Source organism: Nothobranchius furzeri, chromosome 17, assembly GCF_043380555.1.
Source record: "Nothobranchius furzeri strain GRZ-AD chromosome 17, NfurGRZ-RIMD1, whole genome shotgun sequence".
Classification (NCBI taxonomy): domain Eukaryota; kingdom Metazoa; phylum Chordata; class Actinopteri; order Cyprinodontiformes; family Nothobranchiidae; genus Nothobranchius; species Nothobranchius furzeri.
The window spans coordinates 28,159,051-28,180,209 of record NC_091757.1 but is presented as its reverse complement, the minus strand read 5'-3'; the positions used below and the strand labels follow the sequence as shown (position 1 = coordinate 28,180,209).

Sequence of the window (21,159 nt, the reverse complement as noted above, 5' to 3'; positions counted from 1 at the left end):
ATGTTAACATGTACTGTTTAACCATGAAATAAATGTAATAGGGTAAAACCAATTAGGTTTAACATAATGCTGCACTTTAGAAAATGGGTTCAAATATAACATGTTGGTGGAGCTGGGTTCCGCCTATCAGCTTGTGGAGCTCTCGGGAGACCGATGTTTTCCACCCGCTTCTCCCCTCCCCACAGCTCGGCGCATCTCTGTCTGATCGCGGCTTCTGTCTGCTGCGCGGGCTGCCGGCTTGTGGAGCTCTGGGATGGAAACCTTTCTACCCGGTTCTCCCCAGCAGCAGCTCTGCGCATCTCAGATCGCAGCGGCACTTGTCTGCTGTGCGGCTGCCGGCTTGTGGAGGTCTCGGAGACCTCTGTGTTCCACCCGGTTTTACCCAGCGGTCAGCCCGGCATAGCTCTGACTCAGAAGCTCTGGTGTTGTGCACAGTTAACTCCGGTTGTAGCTAGGTTGCTACCTCCGTTAGCTTAGCTCCCACCTCTGCGTTAGCTTTGGGTTAGCTTCAGGTTAGCTTGTAGCTAGTTCGACTGGGTGTCGTCAGTTGATCCCAGCCTAGGGCGACCAGATTTAAAAAACTGAAAAGTGGGACACCAAAGTTTTACACAAAATTAAAGACTGACAAATCCTTGCTGGTGACTTATAACTGCTTTTTATTGTACAAAACGCAACAACATTTGAACATCCTATTAAAAATAAGGACATTCTTTTTTTTAGTGCAATGTTTTGTTATTTTCTTTTTCAAAATAATACTGTATTTGTGAAACACATTGGGCAATATTAAATGTAGCCCTTTTGTGAAAAGATAAACAACGAATTTAACTGACCTTAATAACAGCTTTTGATTGTAGAATGTGCAAGAACAGAAACATTTGATCTATATTCAGAATAAGGACAGTTTTTCTAATATTTTTAGTGCAATCATTTTCCAAAACAATACAGAATTTTTTAAGCACATTTGTTTGGGCAATATTAAATGTAGCCCTTTTGTGAACAAAAAAAGTATTTCACTGACTTCAAGTTTTTTTAGAAACAAAAATATTGCACTAAATGAACCCTTTAATGTCAGAGTAACTCTTTAAGAGTATTTCATGTTTGAGTGAATCTTTTTAAGCAGACTGTGGTTGTCAACAAGTCTGGCATGAAACTCAGAGCAGCCATCAAAGTTCACCCGAGTAATGAGCAGTGCCTTCAGAGTGTCCAGTCCCAAACGATTTCTCTCATTGGTCCAAGTGTTGTTCATGAGAGAAAAAATGCGTTCCACAGAGGCGTTCGTGCCAGGTAGGCACATGGCAAACTGGCAGATGACGGCTACATTTTTAAATGGGACATGCTGATGCTTAAAATGTGTAAAGATTTCAGCCCAGCGCTCATCTGCTGGTTTAATGTCTCGGTCCCACAGTCCAGTCTTGTCAGATGTGTAAGTTTTGACAGAAGTAACTTCGTCAAAGAGCTCCGTTTCATTGATGTGAATGTTTGGCAGCTTTGAGGAGACACACCTCAGGGAGCTCTCAACTACATCCCAACCTGGTGGATCTTCGAGCAGGGTCCAAGAGAAGCACTTCATGTCAGTAAATGATGAGCTCCACTTCTGCAGATATGAGATGCAACCTTCATAGAAGGTGTGGACGCTTTGCTTAAACACCTCCACTTGAGGGCGCTCTTGGGTAGCCAGAATGCTCTTCACCTGAAAAAAAAACACCAATAATAATTCAAGAAGCATTAATATAAGAGCCTTGTTTTTACATTACTTTTAATTTGAACATGTTTAAACTCACCTTTAATCCCATGAAGAGGGCGGCCTTCCTCTCCAAAAGTTTCTCCTGTAGATCACACAGGTGCTGTGCAGCGTGGACAGCTGTGCTCTTGTCTTTCTCCATCTTTTTGATGGTGTCATTGAACAGTGACAGTTGGTTGTAATGTGTGTAAACCACAACCAGGCCTCACACACTTGGTTTTCTAGGAACTTGATGATTAAATTTGGTGCTTTTTCCTGAGGACTGAAGTGCTGGACAAAGCTTCAGAACCCTCAACTGCAGGTCCCAGTGAGAGCCAATGGGTTCTGCTGGTCCCAAGGAGAGTGGCATGTTCAACATCAACAAATGAACAGAAGTCTTTCAGCTCCTCAGTTCGGACAGTGTAGATGTGAAAATATCCAAAAACCTTGACAACAAAGTTCTCAATGTCACATTAGCTCAACTTTATGTCACATGTCTGTGTAACCTAATGCTCATTGGTTGATGACAACCCCGTTGACGCAAGACGGCTCCTAAGTCCTGCGTAAAAACGATTCACCAAGTCACTCGTTGTTCAGCATGCCTAAAAGACGGTCAAGACTAACAAAAGAGCTACTGGAACCACACAGCTTTCTCAGGAAGGTGCCAGGAAATGAATATGCTGCGTTTTGCGTCTTATGTAAGTGTGAATTCTCCGTTGCTCATGGTGGAAACGCGGACGTGCAGAACCATGTTAAAACTAGCAAACATAAGCGGTGGTAACAGGCGGGAAGTTCGGTTAGCATGTTTTTTAGTGCTACTGCTGCTGGAGACAAAGACCTTGACCGCGCTGCTCAGGAAGCAACATTTGCCGACCACCTTGTTAAGCACAATCACAACTTTCGTTCAATGGACTGGACTGCTGGACTACTTCGAAAATGTTATGACCAGCATTTTACGAGTGCTCGGACCAAAGCTGAGGCAGTGGTGACAAGTGTAATTGCCCCGCATGCTATAGATTTGCTAAAAGAAGACACTACGGATACTACTCTGGTCTCTGCCACAGTTGACACATCAAACCACAAGGCAGTGAAGCTTGTTCCTGTTGTTGTGCGCTACTTCAAAATAACCGAGGGGGTCAGAGTGAAGATACTCGACTTTACATCGCTAACAGGTGAGACCTCAACCCTGCTGTGTGATGAGGTTTACAGGTGCCTATCTGCATTCGGTTTGGTGGATAAAGCGGTCGGCTTTTGTGCAGACAACACCAATTTAAATTTAGGAGGAAAAGCAAGACGAGGACAAAACAATGTTTTTCATAAACTTGATCAGGCCACCCCCAACAGTCTGGTTGGTGTAGGATGTGCAGCGCACATAGTGCACAGTGCAGTTCAGTCTGCAGCAGGCTGCACCTGGCACCTTCCTGAGAAAGCTGTGTGGTTCCAGTAGCTCTTTTGTTAGTCTTGACCATCTTTTAGGCATGCTGAACAACGAGTGACTTGGTGAGTCGTCTTAACGCAGGACTTAGGAGCCGTCTTGCGTCAACGGCGTTGTCATCAACCAATGAGCATTAGGTTACACAGACATGTGACATAAAGTTGAGCTAATGTCACTATGACAACTTTCTGATTGACATACAAACAACCCAGTGACAATTAGTTCTGTGAACTATGAGCAATTAGTTCAAAATCGGGACACTTGGGACCAAGGCTGGGTGAAATCGGGACAACATAACTGGTTTGTAAAAATCTTTGGGGACACAGGACAAATGGCTCAAAATCGGGACTGTCCCGGGTAAACTGGGACACCTGGTCACCCTATTGTAGCTAGTTCGACCGGGTGTTGTCAGTTGATCCCATATGTCGATATATATGTTGATGATCTGAGGACAGATTGATTAATGAAATTATCAACTTGAAGGTGAGATTAGCGGTGATGCCTGGGCTAACAGACCACAACAAAAACACCTGAAAACAACCCATATTTTAAAATCTAATTTATGTTAGCATCTTTGCATTACAGTTTCTGTGTCTGGTCAAGTATTTGCCCATGTTTTCACAGGTTGATGCAGTGTGAAACCTGGACAAACAATGTGGCCTTGAGTCCACGGGTTCCAAAATGAATCTTGTCATCAGGTTGAAAGAGCAGATGAAAAGTCGCAGTGCTTTTGACAAGGTCTTTTCAAAAGTGTGGGGTGCATCTGGTAAGCTTATCCAAACACAAAAAACTTATCTGAGATTGTGTGTGTGTGTGTGTGTGTTTGTAATCTCTAACGTCCCTTTCTTTGTTTCTTGTTAAGGTGGCTGGGCAGTTATAATGTGCCCCTGTGGAATCATGAATTCTATCACGCTCAATGTGAGGGCAGAAAGTACGAGGGACTATTGTGATATGTTGCTATCATTTAAGCACTTTCCTAATGCAGTCATATATGATTTTGCAAGAGGTTTGGCCACGCACACAAACCTGCGTGAACCTTTAAAAATCCCCTTTATGCCAAATGAAGGCAGACTTGCTGATGCCACGCCAGAAAACCTTTAGTCTGCCCTGAAAGGTGATCTGAAAGTAAACCTGCCATGGTTGAAGGTTAAAAAGCAGCATGCAGACAGCAATGCACACCCCTCTACAGGTTCAGCTGCACACTATGCTCTGTATGACACTTTCCACGAGGCCAACACCAGAGAAGTAAAAGACTGCTTGAGCAAAATTTCACTGTTACTCGAACTGCACGGTTGGGTGAATTCTCAAGTAGCAGAGCAGTTGTTCTCCAAAATGAGGAAGAATAACTACTTTCTAAATATGATGTCTCCAGGGAGCCATATCATTCTCATGCGCGCTATCATTCATCATCACAATATGTTGAATGAGAAGACCCTGGCCGACATTCATAAAATATCATCAGCAGATATCACACTGGATTCATCTGGAAAGGCCGTAATGGGTGTGTAATTTAAAATAAACAGTTAAGAATGTTTAATGTAATGTATGCACAGCTATATTTATGGTTAAATTATAATTTCTAGAAACTACACTTTTTCTGAGCGGAACTCCACTTCCAGCAGATCCCAAAGGTAGTTGGCCATCCTTTTGTGGAAAGTCATCTATATAAATGGTTTGTTAGACAAACATGTCTCATGAGCAGGACGTGATGATGTTCTTTATTTAAATACAGTGCAATTGGATCTCGTGAACATTAACCAGTGTTCGAGGAAATGTGAGGCCATAACAGCCATTTCATTTCTAAAGCCCTGCAGAACTTCATGGACTATAAAGGGTCATCATTCACTGCAGGAGCAGCTGGTAAACAGATATTTCTGCATACTGTCATTATTGTTAACTTTCAATTCAATTCAATTCAATTCAAGTTTATTTATATAGCGCCAAATCACGACAAGAGTCGTCTCAAGGCACTTCACATAATAAACATTCCAATTCAGGTCAGTTCATTAAGCCAATCAGAAATAATGTTTCCTATATAAGGAACCCAGCAAATTGCATCAAGTCACTGACTAGTGTCAGTGACTTTACAGCAATCCTCATACTAAGCAAGCATAAAGCGACAGTGGAGAGGAAAACTCCCTTTTAACAGGAAGAAACTCCAGAGAATCCTGGCTCAGTATAAGCAGCCATCCTCCACGAGTCACTGGGGATCGAGAAGACAGAGCACGCACGCGCACACATGCACACACGCACACACACGCACACACACACACACACACACACACACACACACACACACACACACACACACACACACACACACACACACACACACACACACACACACACACACACACAAAGACAAGTAATGTGTCTATAGTTATATTGTGATTTCTTAGTAAATATTCTATTTGGTGAGAGATAAACTTTATTGTATTTATCCTATTTGATCTATAATTAAACGGATAAACTAGTAGTAGCACATCCAACGTCAAGGAAAGCAAAAAGTTATTATCAGGAGAGGGAGAAAGTTTTAGTGGTTAGCAACAGTGTGCTAGACGATGGCCCCCTCCATGAGGTCACCACAGCTCAGCAGAACATCGTTGTAGCTTCTTCTGGGGAGAAAAACACTTAGCCCTCCCTTCGCATCTCCTCTCCCTCCCTTGTGCCTTGGTCTGCCTTAGTGTTAGTGGCAACCGGGTCTGGGGGTTTAAGATTTTGCTGTCATGGTCTGCGTCTGTCTTCCCCATGTGTCTCCTGGTGTCCTCCATCCCTCTCTAGATTCCCTCTTGTGTCTCTTTGTTCCCCAGCTCCTCTTGTGCTCCACTCCATGTTCTCCCCTTGTGTTGTAGCCCTTTAGCGCCCTCATGTGTCCTTGTCTGTATCCCTGTTGTGTGTCTTATGCTGTAGCTCTTTGGCGCCCTCATGTGTCCTTTTTCTGCGTGTCAGTTTAGTGTCTTATGTTTATAGTCCTTTAAGTCTAGTCCTCCCAGGTTTTGTGTCATCTCATTCTTCCCCAGGTCCTCCAGGTCTCGTTTACATTCTGTGTCCTTGTAGTCCCCAGCTTCCTTGTCCCCAGCTCAACGTGTGTGTGTGAGATCCAGTCTCCTGCTCAGTTTGTGTGTTTGTGTGTGTGTGTGTGTGTGTTGTTCTGTGTGTGTGTGTGCTTGTCCATTCCCCTTTCCCGTTTATATATTAGTGCCTTGGTGTGTGTGTATTAATCCTTCCCGCAGCCTTTAGATTTAGTTTTGGTGTCTTAGAGTTTCTTAGGTTTATTTGGCCCTCCTCTGTTTCTGTTTGCCCATTTTGATTATTAGGTTCACCTGTCTTCCCTCCAGCTCTCACTTCACACACCTGCTCCCATTTTCCCTAATCACTTCTCCCAGCGTATTTAAGCCCTGTCTGTCTCTGTGTTCTTGTCGGTCCATTGAATGTTTGTTATTCTGTCAGTCTCGTCTCGTTTGGATTACCAGTGTTCTTTGCCCCTTGGACTTTCTAGAGTTTTTGATCTCCAGAGCTTATCTGGAATTTTGGACTTCTGGCTCGCTGCCTGGATTTACTTTTGTTCCGCCTTCAAAATAAAGAATTTTACTTTTTCATCATCTCTGCCTCGTGTCATCCTGGGTAACTGCATATTTGGGTCCTAACATCCTCAGAACGTGACAGAATGGACCGACCAGAACAGGACCCAGCAGGAACTCCAGGTACACAGGAGATGTTCTATTATGACGGTGATCCAGACCTTTGTATGGGTTTCATTCGGGACTGTGCCCGTTGTTTGGACTTGGAATCTTCAGAGTTCAACAAGGTGTCGTATATGGTGCTCTGGTTGAGGGGTAAAGCCATGCGGTGGGTTGCTGACCGGTTCGACATAGAGGATCTTAAGGCTGTGTCTTTTTGGGACTTTGCTGCATTGCTCCTCCGCACTTTTGGCCGAGATCCTCCTCCACCAGTCGCTGATGCCACCTCAGCATCTCAGATGGAGTACACCACCACACCCTCACCAGGTTCTGACAGCGCCACCACTTCATCTCCGGTGGGCTGTATCACTTCCTCCGCACCTGTTGAAGTCACCCCCGCACCTCCTAGGAGTCGTGCTCATCGTAGACGACAACGCCATCACCAGCACTCTACTGAGGCCAGAGTGGTGCCGCCTATCTCAGAGGCCCCTACTCGGAGACCTGCGTCTGAGTCACACCTCGCCTCAGCGGTGGTCCAAGGGGACGCATCGCACCTCGCCTCAGCGGTGGTCCAAGGGGACGCATCGCACCTCGCCTCAGCGGTGGTCCAAGGGGACGCATCGCACCTCGCCTCAGCGGTGGTCCAGGTGGACGCATCGCACCTCGCCTCAGCGGTGGTCCAGGTGGACGCATCGCACCTCGCCTCAGCGGTGGTCCAGGTGGACGCATCGCACCTCGCCTCAGCGGTGGTCCAGGTGGACGCATCGCACCTCGCCTCAGCGGTGGTCCAGGTGGACGCATCGCACCTCGCCTCAGCGGTGGTCCAGGTGGACGCATCGCACCTTGCCTCAGCGGTGGTCCAGGTGGACGCATCGCACCTTGCCTCAGCGGTGGTCCAGGTGGACGCATCGCACCTTGCCTCAGCGGTGGTCCAGGTGGACGCATCGCACCTCGCCTCAGCGGTGGTCCAGGTGGACGCATCGCACCTCGCCTCAGCGGTGGTCCAGAAGCGGACGCCACCCGGCTCGAGCCCCGAAGCAGACGTACCCGGCTCGAGCCCCGAAGCAGACGTACCCGGCTCGAGCCCCGAAGCAGACGTACCCGGCTCGAGCCCCGAAGCAGACGTACCCGGCTCGAGCCCCGAAGCAGACGTACCCGGCTCGAGCCCCGAAGCAGACGTACCCGGCTCGAGCCCCGAAGCAGACGTACCCGGCTCGAGCCCCGAAGCAGACGTACCCGGCTCGAGCCCCGAAGCAGACGTACCCGGCTCGAGCCCCGAAGCAGACGTACCCGGCTCGAGCCCCGAAGCAGACGTACCCGGCTCGGGCCCCGAAGCAGACGCTCCCACGTCCCCGGGCCCCGAAGCAGACGCTCCCACGTCCCCGGGCCCCGAAGCAGACGCTCCCACGTCCCCGGGCCCCGAAGCAGACGCTCCCACGTCCCCGGGCCCCGAAGCAGACGCTCCCACGTCCCCGGGCCCCGAAGCAGACGCTCCCACGTCCCCGGGCCCCGAAGCAGACGCTCCCACGTCCCCGGGCCCCGAAGCAGACGCTCCCACGTCCCCGGGCCCCGAAGCAGACGCTCCCACGTCCCCGGGCCCCGAAGCAGACGCTCCCACGTCCCCGGGCCCCGAAGCAGACGCTCCCACGTCCCCGGGCCCCGAAGCAGACGCTCCCACGTCCCCGGGCCCCGAAGCAGACGCTCCCACGTCCCCGGGCCCCGAAGCAGACGCTCCCACGTCCCCGGGCCCCGAAGCAGACGGCGCCCCCTCCGGCTCTGAAACAGACGGCGCCCGGCTCTGAAGCCGACGTCGCCCCCTCTGGCTCTGAAGCAGACTCGCCCGGCTCTGAAGCCGACGTCGCCCCCTCTGGCTCTGAAGCAGACTCGCCCGGCTCTGAAGCCGACGTCGCCCCCTCCTGCTCTGAAGCAGACTCGCCCGGCTCTGAAGCCGACGTCGCCCCCTCCTGCTCTGAAGCGGACATCTCTGTCTCAAGTCTCCCCACACGTGTTCCAGTTCCCCAAGCCTCAAGTGTTCCCATCTCGAGTGTTCAAGTCTCCCAGCCTCCCGAGTCACAAGCCTCCCAGTCTCTAGCCTTCCAGTCACCTCAAGCCCTCCAGTCACCTCAAGCCTCCCAGTCTCTAGCCTCCCAGTCTCTAGCCTTCCAGTCACCTCAAGCCTTCCAGTCACCTCAAGCCTCCCAGTCTCTAGCCTTCCAGTCACCTCAAGCCTCCCAGTCTCTAGCCTTCCAGTCACCTCAAGCCTCCCAGTCTCTAGCCTTCCAGTCACCTCAAGCCTCCCAGTCTCTAGCCTTCCAGTCACCTCAAGCCTCCCAGTCTCTAGCCTTCCAGTCACCTCAAGCCTTCCAGTCACTTCAAGCCTCCCAGTTTGACGTTCCCCAGTCTACGTCCCCTCAAGTTCCCCAGTCTGACGTTCCCCAGTCTACGTCCCCTCAAGTTCCCCAGGCTGACGTTCCCCAGTCTACGTCCCCTCAAGTTCCCCAGTCTGACGTTCCCCAGTCTACGCCCCCTCAAGTTCCCCAGTCTGTGTCCCCTCGTAGTCGTGGTCTTTGTCCAGAGTCCCCTGTTGGTAGTGGTCCTGTGTCCCCTCTTAGTCATGGTCTTTGTCCAGTGTCCCCTGTCGGTAGTGATCCGGTGTCCCCTCTTAGTCTTAGTCTTGATCCTGTGTCCCCTCTTAGTTTTAGTCTTGGTCCTGTGTCCCCTCTCAGTCTTAGTCTTGGTCCAGTTTTCCCTCTCAGTCTTAGTCTTGGTCCAGTTTCCCCTATCACCACACTCCTACAGTCCAGGCTCCTGGTTCCCCGTCGCCAGCCCCCCAGACTCCCACAGTCCCGGCTCCTGGTTCCCCGTCGCCGGCCCCCCAGGCTGACACAGTCCAGGCTCCTGGTTCCCCGTCGCCGGCCCCCCAGACTCCTACAGTCCAGGCTCCTGGTTCCCCGTCGCCGGCCCCCCAGACTCCTACAGTCCCAGCTCCTGGTTCCCCGTCGCCGGCCCCCCAGACTCTTCTGTTCCCTCCTCGCCCGCCCCTTTTTGGGTTGTGTTTTGTTTGCTCCCTCCTCTCCCTCCCTCTGGTTGTTTCGTGTCTGGTTTTGGTCTTGTCTTTTGCTTGTGGTGTTTGTCTGTCTTATGGTCGTCTGGTATCCGCCCTTAGAGGGGGGGGTACTGTCATGGTCTGCGTCTGTCTTCCCCATGTGTCTCCTGGTGTCCTCCATCCCTCTCTAGATTCCCTCTTGTGTCTCTTTGTTCCCCAGCTCCTCTTGTGCTCCACTCCATGTTCTCCCCTTGTGTTGTAGCCCTTTAGCGCCCTCATGTGTCCTTGTCTGTATCCCTGTTGTGTGTCTTATGCTGTAGCTCTTTGGCGCCCTCATGTGTCCTTTTTCTGCGTGTCAGTTTAGTGTCTTATGTTTATAGTCCTTTAAGTCTAGTCCTCCCAGGTTTTGTGTCATCTCATTCTTCCCCAGGTCCTCCAGGTCTCGTTTACATTCTGTGTCCTTGTAGTCCCCAGCTTCCTTGTCCCCAGCTCAACGTGTGTGTGTGAGATCCAGTCTCCTGCTCAGTTTGTGTGTTTGTGTGTGTGTGTGTGTGTGTTGTTCTGTGTGTGTGTGTGCTTGTCCATTCCCCTTTCCCGTTTATATATTAGTGCCTTGGTGTGTGTGTATTAATCCTTCCCGCAGCCTTTAGATTTAGTTTTGGTGTCTTAGAGTTTCTTAGGTTTATTTGGCCCTCCTCTGTTTCTGTTTGCCCATTTTGATTATTAGGTTCACCTGTCTTCCCTCCAGCTCTCACTTCACACACCTGCTCCCATTTTCCCTAATCACTTCTCCCAGCGTATTTAAGCCCTGTCTGTCTCTGTGTTCTTGTCGGTCCATTGAATGTTTGTTATTCTGTCAGTCTCGTCTCGTTTGGATTACCAGTGTTCTTTGCCCCTTGGACTTTCTAGAGTTTTTGATCTCCAGAGCTTATCTGGAATTTTGGACTTCTGGCTCGCTGCCTGGATTTACTTTTGTTCCGCCTTCAAAATAAAGAATTTTACTTTTTCATCATCTCTGCCTCGTGTCATCCTGGGTAACTGCATATTTGGGTCCTAACATCCTCAGAACGTGACATTTGGCATCTGCCTGATAGATCCTGGTGGCTGCCTTGTGGGGTCTGGGTCCCTGGGCTCTGCTGGGTCCCCGGCGGGGGTGGTCGCCCCTGGGTCCCGGGTCGCTGGGTCCCGGGCTCGGCCGGCTAGGGGGTGGGAGGCTGCAGGCGGGCCTGCGGGCTTGCCGCTGATGTCTCCCAGGACTCTGCCGGCTGCTGGTTGTGGTCCCCCGGGGCGATCCTCTGTGCCTCTCGAGGGGGGCGGGGGCCTTTCTGGTTGCAGTCTCCTTGGGGTTCCTGTGCTCTGGGGCAGCGCCTGGATCTCTGGGACTTGGAGCTCCTCCCGTCTCCTACGCATCTTTGGGGGGCAGATCTGTGGTCCCTCACACTCTCTGTTGGACGCTCCTATAGAGAAACCTTACATAAACAAGCGCGTGTACACACACAGGTGCGCACATGGTGCTCTCAAAAGTATGGGCTTGGGCACGTTCAACACAGGTCTTAAGACTATGGTGGGCACTTAATGCACTGTGATTTATTATCGTGATTCTTCAGTTAAGCAATGTTGATTATATTTTTTTTTCATCAAGTTGACGCAGTGATAGCTAGATCTTGTTGTATTGTTGTTGTGTCCCATTTTTTTTGTCCTTTTGCTTTTTTGTCTTTTTCTGCAGGTCTAGAAGCAGACTCTTGTTCATTGTTTATTTTTGTGGAACCCCTCCCTTCTCCTCCTCTCTCCCCACCTTTTCTTTTCCTTTCTCTTTCACCTCTGTCTCCGTGTCTGGTCGGAATTACAAAGCATTCAACAACAATAACAATAAAGTTTTAAGTATCAGGCGTGACATTAAAAGCAAACGCTTTGATGCTCCACCTGAGAGTAAATCTGTAAGGCTTGTCACCAGCATTCAGACATCAATTCTGCTTGCTTCACAGCCAGACAGGACACGGTAAAAAAATAAAATAAAATAAAAAAAGTTTCTGAGCTTGCGCAAAAATGTGTTCTTCCACATAAGAATGGGTTTGTGGTCATCCCCGTTTCACACATTTTAGTGGTGCAACTACACACAAAAGTAGATGTGTTGCTCCTGAACACAACAGTTTTATTTGAAATTAGTTGATTGTTCATAGCAACTGTTTATTGTTTGGCTGTCAATAGCCATATATTGCAGAACCTTTTTGAAGGTTTTTTTAAAAGTAATTGATGCACATTTCCCCTTGTAATATAGTGGTTTTGTTAGAATGATGTTAGCCGTGAGGGTCAGAGACTGACAGTGACATATTTAGAAATGCTCCTATGTTTGAAATTGGATAACATCTGACTGTAAGTATGCGTGCATGCGTGCATGTGTGTGTGAGAAGTAGAAGATGTAAATAAACATTCTATAAAACTACTGGAATACAGAACTTATCTCTTTTAAAATGAAATTATTTAAACATCCATAGATAACACCCAACATTACCTGCTAGTTACAGAAAGTATTTGATCAAGTGCATCTTCAGTAAAAATTTCATATTTGTAAACATAATGTTTTGTGTTTCTCCTTTTTAATTAGGGTGTTCCACCTAGTTGAGTTCACCGTCAACAAAACTGTAGCAGTGGTGCCCGAGAACTGGTACAGTGACGGCGTTACCTGTTGGCCGAATTATAAAAGTGATGCAAGCGTGAACCGGGCAAAGGAGCCGGGACCTGAATGGGAAACGTATGATGTCCGAATTCTTAAATCATGTGGTAAGCTACTTTATATTATATATATATATATATATATATATATATATATATATATATATAATTATTTTTATATATAATAAGTATGACTTCAGTCTTTCAATTATCTGAAAATATTATTTTTTACCAAATTTTAGATCAGTACTTCGAGGCAAGACAACACCTAAATAAGTCACGTCATGCCACACTTCCAACCTGCAGACAGAAGAAGAGGAAGAGGAAGAGGACATGCGACCCAAGAGGAAGCCAAAGGCGATGTAAGCATCTTTCCATGTTTTCCTGTGAATTGTAATTGAAACATGCATGCATATATCGTGTATGGAACATTTATCCAAGTTTCTATGTCCGAGAAGACAATACAGGTTACCTAGTATAAAAACTGACTTAAATAACTACTTAAAGATTATGGAAATGAGAGTACCACGACAACTGAGTGTTATTTCCCTGTCCAAATTATAGTCATTTTTGGGGGAGATTCTGATGACAGTGAAGACGAACATCCAAGAAAGAAATCCAGAAGCCAATCCAAAACATCAGTACAGCCACCAGCTCCTGCTGTCCCGGCACCACCATCTCCTGCTGTTGAACCATCACCATGCCAACAACAAACCTTGTCTGCAAGCCAGGTGCACACACTTACCTGGCGAGGGAGATGGTTTGACTATGGGCACCCTTCCCTGCTCTGGTGGGTAATTTTTGTTGTTGGTTTTGAAATGATTTAAATTGCATGTTATTTAATAAGCCATAAGGCGAAGGATTCCATAGGAAATATGAAATCCACCTTACGGATCTGTAAGGTTAATTAAACCAGAAGATTGGAACTTTTTAATGCAGGGATTAGATAACCGCTTCGTGTTCACTCAGAGACAACAGAAGAGAGAGTGTCAAGTTTAAAAGTTAAGGATTTTATTACTAACAAATTCAACTAGACTGACTTTAAGCACTACATGTATGGTGTAACTAAAGTGGATGAGACGGTGAATGGATGACGTGTGATGTTGATCAGAACCAGCAAGTCCGAAGAAGCGATTAGTTCTGATGGAAACGGAAGGTGATGTCTTCGCGTTAAGCTTTGGTTAGGAGGTTCATAAATACATTCAATGCCATTTGCCGGTCTACATACCCTGAGCGGAAGTCCCCGTCTAGATCAGGAGGTGTAAAGGTCCAGCTTGACCTTATGGAGCCGGAGCATGTAGAAGAAGCCACGGCAACCGACCACCCGTCTTGAGATACTCCTGGGTCACGACAATTTGTTGGCAATTGCTGAGACCCGAGCCTGGGTCTTGATGGTTCAGCTTTTATTTTGAAAGGAACTGTTGCAGCAGTTTGAACAAAAACGAATTTTCCAGCTTGTCGTTGGTTCTTTCGGTTAAAGAGGAAAGTTACGGATTGGCCACTCCGACAACTTCTCTGGAACGCTTTGAACTGGTGTTAGAGATGATGTGGGCATAGTTTTATACTTCGGATATTATGGTTTATGGTCGAATGAAAAGTTGGCAGAGTTACCAAACACCATCAAAACCACGCCTCCGTCAGATCTGTCAGATTCTGATTGGATCAGTGAAAGGAATGTGTCATGTCTTTTAACGCTACGTGAAATGAGTCCTGTTGGAACATGTAAAGTCATAGTACCTTTATATTCTATAGGATTGTAATAAAGTAATTAATATTTAGATTTCACAGGTCGGTCACATCTTATTTGTTGACTAACACTTGGTTGGATTAGCTTTATTAAAAATAGAGTTCTTTGATTAATTAAAAGAAAGGAGTTCATTCTTCATTCTTCTGTTGAGCTGAAAAGAAGCAGGTTAGAGCGAATGCATGAGACCTTGAGACCATATCTCATGCAGACTAGTCCTGTGCAGAGGAGGGGAAAAAACATCATTTCGTTCCGTTACAGTTTGAATAAATCATTATTTAATTTCTTTTTATTATATAAAATATAGAGTTTGTATCTGCTACATAATGTTTTCCAAACTGATAAAACTGACTGATGTATATTTTCTAATATTCTTCCCAACAGCCACAGAAGCCCAGATTTTGGACTTGCTGGAGCATCTAAAAAAACTGATGGAGCAACTAGAAGCCGAGGTCAATTATTTAACCAGCAAGCTGGATGCAACTCCCCAGGAAATGGAGTGTCAATGGGAAGAAGTCTTTCAACCAGATGTCATCAAAAACACTGCTTCTGCGTAAGTACTCATTTTAAAATGTTCACACATTTTTCTGGGTCAACAATATGTGCTCCACTACGACAGCTCTTGCCACCAGCCAGTTCAGTCCTTTGCTATTCACACACTGAGGTATTGTTTCCAGCGTTTCACTTCTTATAAACGCTACACAGCGTCAATATAAACTTGTATAGCTACTTCTAAAGCTGGTCTAATAAAAGAAGAAATAGTATTGAGCGCTTTAGTTGACAAATTATTTTCTGCTTAGAGAAATATGATATTAGTGGAGATTGTGTCCTGTTACAATAGAAAATTGTGGTGGTGGATGATGATTAACATTTAAATTTGCTTTTGTGATTGCAGAATCTGTGAGGAAAAAATCCCATCTCCCGTGCTTAACCACGACATATGTAAACATGCTGTCCGCTGGTTTAACTTAGCAGCAGATCGAGATTGCTTTAGGCGACGTAGTGGTACACAAGAAGTTCAACCCACTGACCAGCATTCATTTCATAACACAATATACAGTCTGGTAACACAATTTTTTAATGCTGTTTCTATTACTATTATTATACTTTATACTTTGTGTAGCGACATTGTAACGGAATGAATGACTGTTTTCCACCTAAAAGTAATTCCCCCCCCTCTCCTCAGCAAGAACTAATCTGCATGAGATATTGTTCAAGGTCTCATGCATTTGCTTCTAAACTGTTTTCCTTTCCAGCGCAAGAGAAGAATGAAGACAAAGGACTCTTCCTTTTTAATAAATCAAAAAACTCTATTTTTAATAAGCTAATCAAACAAAGTGTTAGTCAATAATAAAATGTGAACCAATTTGTGAAATGAAAATATTAAATACTTGATATTATAATCCTATAATAAGTAATATAACTTTAAATGTTTCCACTAGAGACTGATCACACGAAAAGTTAAGCCACATCACACATGGCTTTTACTGATCCAATCAGAATTTTCCAGATCTGACGGAGGCGTGGTTTTGGTGGCGCTTGGTAAATCTGTCATCTTTTCATTCGACATAAACCAAAACATCCGAATTATAAAACTATGCCCACATCATCTTTAGCGCCGGTTCAAAGCGTTCTAGAGAAGTTGTCGGAGTGGCCAACCCGTAACTTTCCTGTTCAACCGAAAGAACCAACGACAAGCTGGATAAAATCTGTTGCTGTTCCAACTGCTGCAACGGTTCTTTTCAGAATAAAAGCTGAACCATCACGACCCCGTTTTGAGTCTCGCTAGATGCCAACAAAACTGTAGTGACCCGGAAGTATCTCAAGACTGGTCTGGTCGGCAACCGCTGCTTTTCCTACCGGCTTCGGTTCCAGAGAGGGTCAAGCTGGACCTCGACATTCCTGGTCTAAAGGGGACTTCTGAAAGGGTACGTAGGCCGACAGAATGGCGTCTCAATGTGTGTTATGAATCTCCTAACCAAAGCTTAGCACGAAGACATCACCTTTACTCCCATCAGAACTAATCGTTTCTCCGGATTTGCTGGTTCTGAACAACATTCCACTCTACACCATTCTCCGTCTCACTTCACCTTAGTTACACCATACATTTAGTGTTTAAAGTTAGTTTAGTTTTAATTTATTTAGTAATAAATCTTTAAATTTTTAAAAGTTGACTCTCTTTCTTTTGTCTCTGAGTTAATACGAAGTTGTTACATAATCCCTGCAATAAAAAGTTCCAATCTTCTGGTTAAAAGTACCCAAAGATCTATAAGATTGATTTCATATTCACTATGGAATCTCATGTCTTATGGCTCATTAAATAGATGTAAATTAAACCCTTTACAACATGAATGGCCTCATTTGTGACCCAAAGGTCACACTTCCCTCAGCTGGGTCAAGCTGTCCTGGCTGTACTTCTATCTACAGATTATCCATCACAGGAGACGCGAAGTCTGCTGTAAACCATCTTTAATCTGAACTGCCTTACCAGATCTTGACTTCCTTTGCCTCCACAGCAAGACAAGGATTTTATCACGTTCCAGAAGAATCATTTATAATAAACTCTTTTACTGTTAAATCACCAAAGGTTCATTATAAATGTATTTAATTACTGAAATGAATTATTATTCTTTGGTTAATAATTATTATTATTTATGAAAATCAGTAATGTTTAACAGTGACAAGAAGATCACCTGCACTTATACACACCATGCAGGACACAGTAATCAGGTTAAGGTTAACTGCACTCACATGTCTTTTTCCATAACACCAGAGCTTTCTATCTTGGGAAGGCGGTCTTCTGCGGTATGTTAAATCTACATGTCAGAACCTGATTCGTAGACCAGGGAAATGTCCATCTTATAAAACAGAACTCTCAGCATTTTGCAAATGAGTTCTAGAGACGTTGGGACGGCCGCCCAGACGCTCTTTAACCAAACAAGCGATCTCTGTCACGCTGGCAGAATTGCTCCGACACAACACCTACGAACAAAGCTGACGCTACGAGATTCCTCAAGAACCAATTCCACACCTGTGTGCCTGCGGCAACTCTAGGACCAGAGAGTCGGTACCACTGGTCTCCCCTACCGGACCAAGTACCCAGAGGCTGATCAACATCCTCCTATGACCTCTGGATCTGAACAGAGGGTCGTCTGAACGGTGAGGTAGAACACAAGATTGCATCTGAATGCTCTTCAATAAGAACAACTTTAGTTTATCTGCAAACCAAATTCTTTTCACCCAGAACGCTCCTCTTCGCTCAAGATACACATTCTGAGAACATTGCATTCACCCGCAAACAAACACACTTCATCTTAGATCCATCCAACACAGAGGTTGTTTTTAATACCAAAGCTTTTATGAATTGTCTTTTATAAATTGTTTTAAAATGTCACATTTTAAATTGTTTTAGTAATAAATTTCTTAACCTTTTTAACTTGACTCTCCATGGAAATAAACTCAGAGTGGTGTATATTGTTCATTGAACGAGCTAAGATCTCTTTAGATCTTCTGAATTAATAAATAAACATTTGCTATTAATTTAAATCTCTTAAATTAAATAATAATCTTTTGATTAAATATAGACCAAGCCAGTTGGTGTATGAACTTCTATCGATTATATAAATATCTGTATTCGTTTGATCTTTCTCAGGGTTTAACAAAGCTGAATAGCAACAGCTGTTAAATTCTAGTTATGTAGATTAACAACGCTACATTTGCTTGCACATGTAACGGACAGTTTTTTTTATTACCGTTTGTATTACTATTATAATTTATACTTGTACATGTAACGGACACCTTTTTTATACTCCTGTAATACTACATTAGTATTACTACTAATAAATATTCATCAAAATACGTTTATGATTTGGGTGTGTATTTCCTTTAATATAAAGGATAAGTGTGGTGTGACAATTTTAAATCATTTACTCCAAAGCTCTTAGTTTATGTAAAGCGTACTCAGGTACTGCATGTTTTCATTTACTAATTAAACATTAAGGAATTCCAATGATTAAATAAAATTAAAAAACCAGACTGGATTATTTCCTTTATTAAAGAGCACACAAAGCTAGCTGAACCTGGTGATGGACGGGTACAAACCAAATCCGGACCGGATGATGTGCTTCATAGACGGGTCCAAAACGGACTATGACTGGATGATGAGTTTTATGCACGGGTCCAAAGCGGACCCGGATCGGATGATGTGCCAAAGGAGTTGATCCGGACAGACTCCTCACCGGATATGATCCGGATCCATGATCATGCACCGTTCCGGATCTTTTCCGGAGAGCAAGTGGACTCCGATACGGGTCCGTTTTGCTGATCCGTTCCAAAGCTTACGGTACCTTCAGGACGGATCCAGTCTGAAGTCCGTTTGCTATCTGGGTATGAAGCCAGGTAGCAGTTTTTCTTTAGGATTGAGAGGAGATGCAGGAAGATAATAAACAGATACAGGACAGAAAAATAGTCAAATAAAAACAAGTTCGGTTTTGTACCTGGTGGTTGCAACAAACAGACACCATTGAAGGTAATCAGAAGTGAGGAACAGAAAATGAAATAATTATTTTAATGTTTAGAGCAGCAGGAACTCTGAGCGGCTGCAGGCGCATCAGTGAGTTTGTGGCCGCTGCGCAGGGGGAGGGGGGAGAGGGCTGAAGCAGAAACTACCGTTGTTAAAAGAAATGTGTTTAACTTTGAAAATGTGGGCGCAATTTTAATTGTCAAAAACTCCAGCGAACCATTAGTTCATTTTGCTCAAATAGAAATTGAGGCCTGCCTCTAATTCTGTCCCTCCTTCCAATAAAGGCCTGGAGCTTGATGAGCTTGAGTCAAATACAGTTCCGGGCCTGTATTAGAGGATTTACGGTAGGTTTAAAACTGGCGCTCCTAAAGCGCCCTCTAGTGTTTGGTTAGTAAAATTGCCTTTAATCAACTTAACCTCCATCTCGTCTTCCTCTTTTATCACCATTATTTCTAAATTTGGTGTTTATTCTGCAAATCTCCGTGCATTCGTATTTATCTATTCCTTTTGTTTAACAGCTTCATGATTTCTTTGACAACGCCTCTTTGTGTCAGTGATGTCCAAGTGACTTAACCCTAAAAGTCAACGCCCAAATATCTGCAACCTTCTGTAACTACTGCAAAGCCTTGTATGAGCTAATATAAATAAATAAAATAACAAAAAAATCTGGTAAGCTGTAATAAGTTGGCTTCACTCCTCCCGACGCCCCCAGTTTTCAGTGTTTTCCCTTCATATAAGCCAAGACGGTGGATCAGCCACCAGTTTTCATCCTAGTGAAAAGTCCACTTGTATTTTTATGCTCTTTAAAACAAAGATATATTTGAAAGACAGATAGTTCTATGTGAATAATAATAACTATGATGATGATCAAGAGGAATCTAAATGTTGAGTTGAAATGATCTGAGCCTGTACATTTCTGTTGGAGTTCTGGATGTGTTGTGACGGCTGTTGTTCCACGGTCAGGTTTAGGTTGCGTTTCTGCTGTGACGATACACTCCTGTACAGTTGTGATCAGAATAAATGTATAAATTAAACCTCGCTTTGCCTTTTTAATGCTTCATTTACGGCAATGTGCATTTTGTCTTGGGGCTGATTGGAGAACTGTAAAGGACTTCCTGCTACAAAAGCACATGTTAAAGGGGACGTGTTGCGACTATATTTTTAAAGTTAGAACAATTTTGTGGTCTATACAAAACAGGAAAATGAAGATTTTTGCACAAAACCCCTTTAAGCAATCTCACCAGCTCTTTTTGACATTTTCAGTACCTTGAAGAACACACGCTTGCTGGATCACAGGAGACTGGGTTTCCAGGTCGCTGGAGGGCTGGAGGAGCTGAGCACAGAATAGGGAGCAGGATCCGGTAAGGTAAGGTCAGTTTGGAGTGGACAGCCAGGGAACGGCTGGGAGACAGCGGGACTGGTCCGGTAGGTTGCAGCACGGTATGAAAGGTGGTGGTGGAAATCTGGAGAAGAGGCAGCTTACAAAAATCAGGCAAGCTTGGAAAAACACACAGGAACTAGCAGTCTGGCTAGAAGTACGACTTGGACGATATCTATTCGGATTACTCAGTAATCAGGCTCGGGAGTCGTAGATACCAAAGTTGAGTTAATCATCCAGCGAATAAAGATGTCTCCCAGCAGCTTATATGTCCCTGGCCAACTGATGAGCAGATGGGCTGCAGCTGGTCACTCCTTGACACGCCCACCTGCAGGAGAAGCTCAGAGAAGGTTTAGCAGAGAGAGGAGGACTCACCCCAGACCACGACACCAAGATAACTTAAAGTGATACTTTACAACTTTTTCGTATTTTGAACTCATTTTCTTGAGCCAGTATGTGCCAAAATGACCCTTTACATGGTGAATGAAATGTCACTCAGACCCTCACCGCTCTGTGGCCAGAATACCACACTTGCAACTTCAGATTGCCGGTCAGGTCTGTTGGAGTTAGTAGAGCCGATATGCCTGGTTCTGCAGCCTTAAGGTGCTTTTCCAGGAACACTACTCAGGGCAACTCGGACCGATGCAGTTCAGCCCGACCACGGTTTCCAAGGGCACGGTTTGGTATTTTCCCTCCATTTTCTCCCCTATTTTTAGTCCCTGCTCCATTGAGGTACCTGGCAAGGCTGAGTTGGGCCGGTATCGTGATTCTGGCCGCTGATTGGCTAGGGGCTTCATGGAGCTGGCGTGGGAACAAACCTGCTTTCAGATGGGCTGACTCAAACCACGCTGTACAGAGCTCTTTTAGGCTGAGTAGTGCTCCTGGAAACCACCCTCAGTGTCTACATGAGTGATTCATCACTAAATTGAACAAATCAGCAGCAGCAGCTCCTAGATGTTAG

At 45.5% G+C, this 21,159-nt stretch overlaps 2 protein-coding genes across 6 annotated transcripts; one reads left to right on the top strand and one right to left on the bottom strand.

Moving 5' to 3' along the window:
- Positions 1-118: 118 nt before the first annotated feature.
- Positions 119-2,266, bottom strand: LOC139063703 (uncharacterized). Its single transcript, XM_070546348.1, has 2 exons — positions 1,782-2,266; positions 119-1,690 (listed from the first exon to the last, which is right to left on the bottom strand). Exons 1-2 carry the CDS (start codon positions 1,881-1,883, stop codon positions 1,082-1,084), a joined length of 711 nt encoding a protein of 236 aa, XP_070402449.1. The 5' UTR covers positions 1,884-2,266; the 3' UTR covers positions 119-1,081.
- A 1-nt stretch (position 2,267) lies between these two features.
- On the top strand, positions 2,268-12,555 carry LOC139063704 (uncharacterized). Of its 5 annotated transcripts, none has more exons than XM_070546353.1 (3): positions 2,468-2,892; positions 3,780-3,921; positions 12,487-12,555. In XM_070546353.1, the coding sequence occupies exons 1-2, from the start codon at positions 2,523-2,525 to the stop codon at positions 3,782-3,784; spliced, it is 375 nt and encodes a 124-aa protein (XP_070402454.1). In that variant the 5' UTR covers positions 2,468-2,522; the 3' UTR covers positions 3,785-3,921; positions 12,487-12,555. The 5 variants fall into 5 exon arrangements, with proteins under 5 accessions (XP_070402453.1, XP_070402454.1, XP_070402452.1 ...); XM_070546351.1 differs by having other exon boundaries at positions 2,468-3,455; XM_070546352.1 differs by lacking the exons at positions 3,780-3,921; positions 12,487-12,555 and adding an exon at positions 2,268-2,418 and having other exon boundaries at positions 2,785-3,182.
- Positions 12,556-21,159: the final 8,604 nt, after the last annotated feature.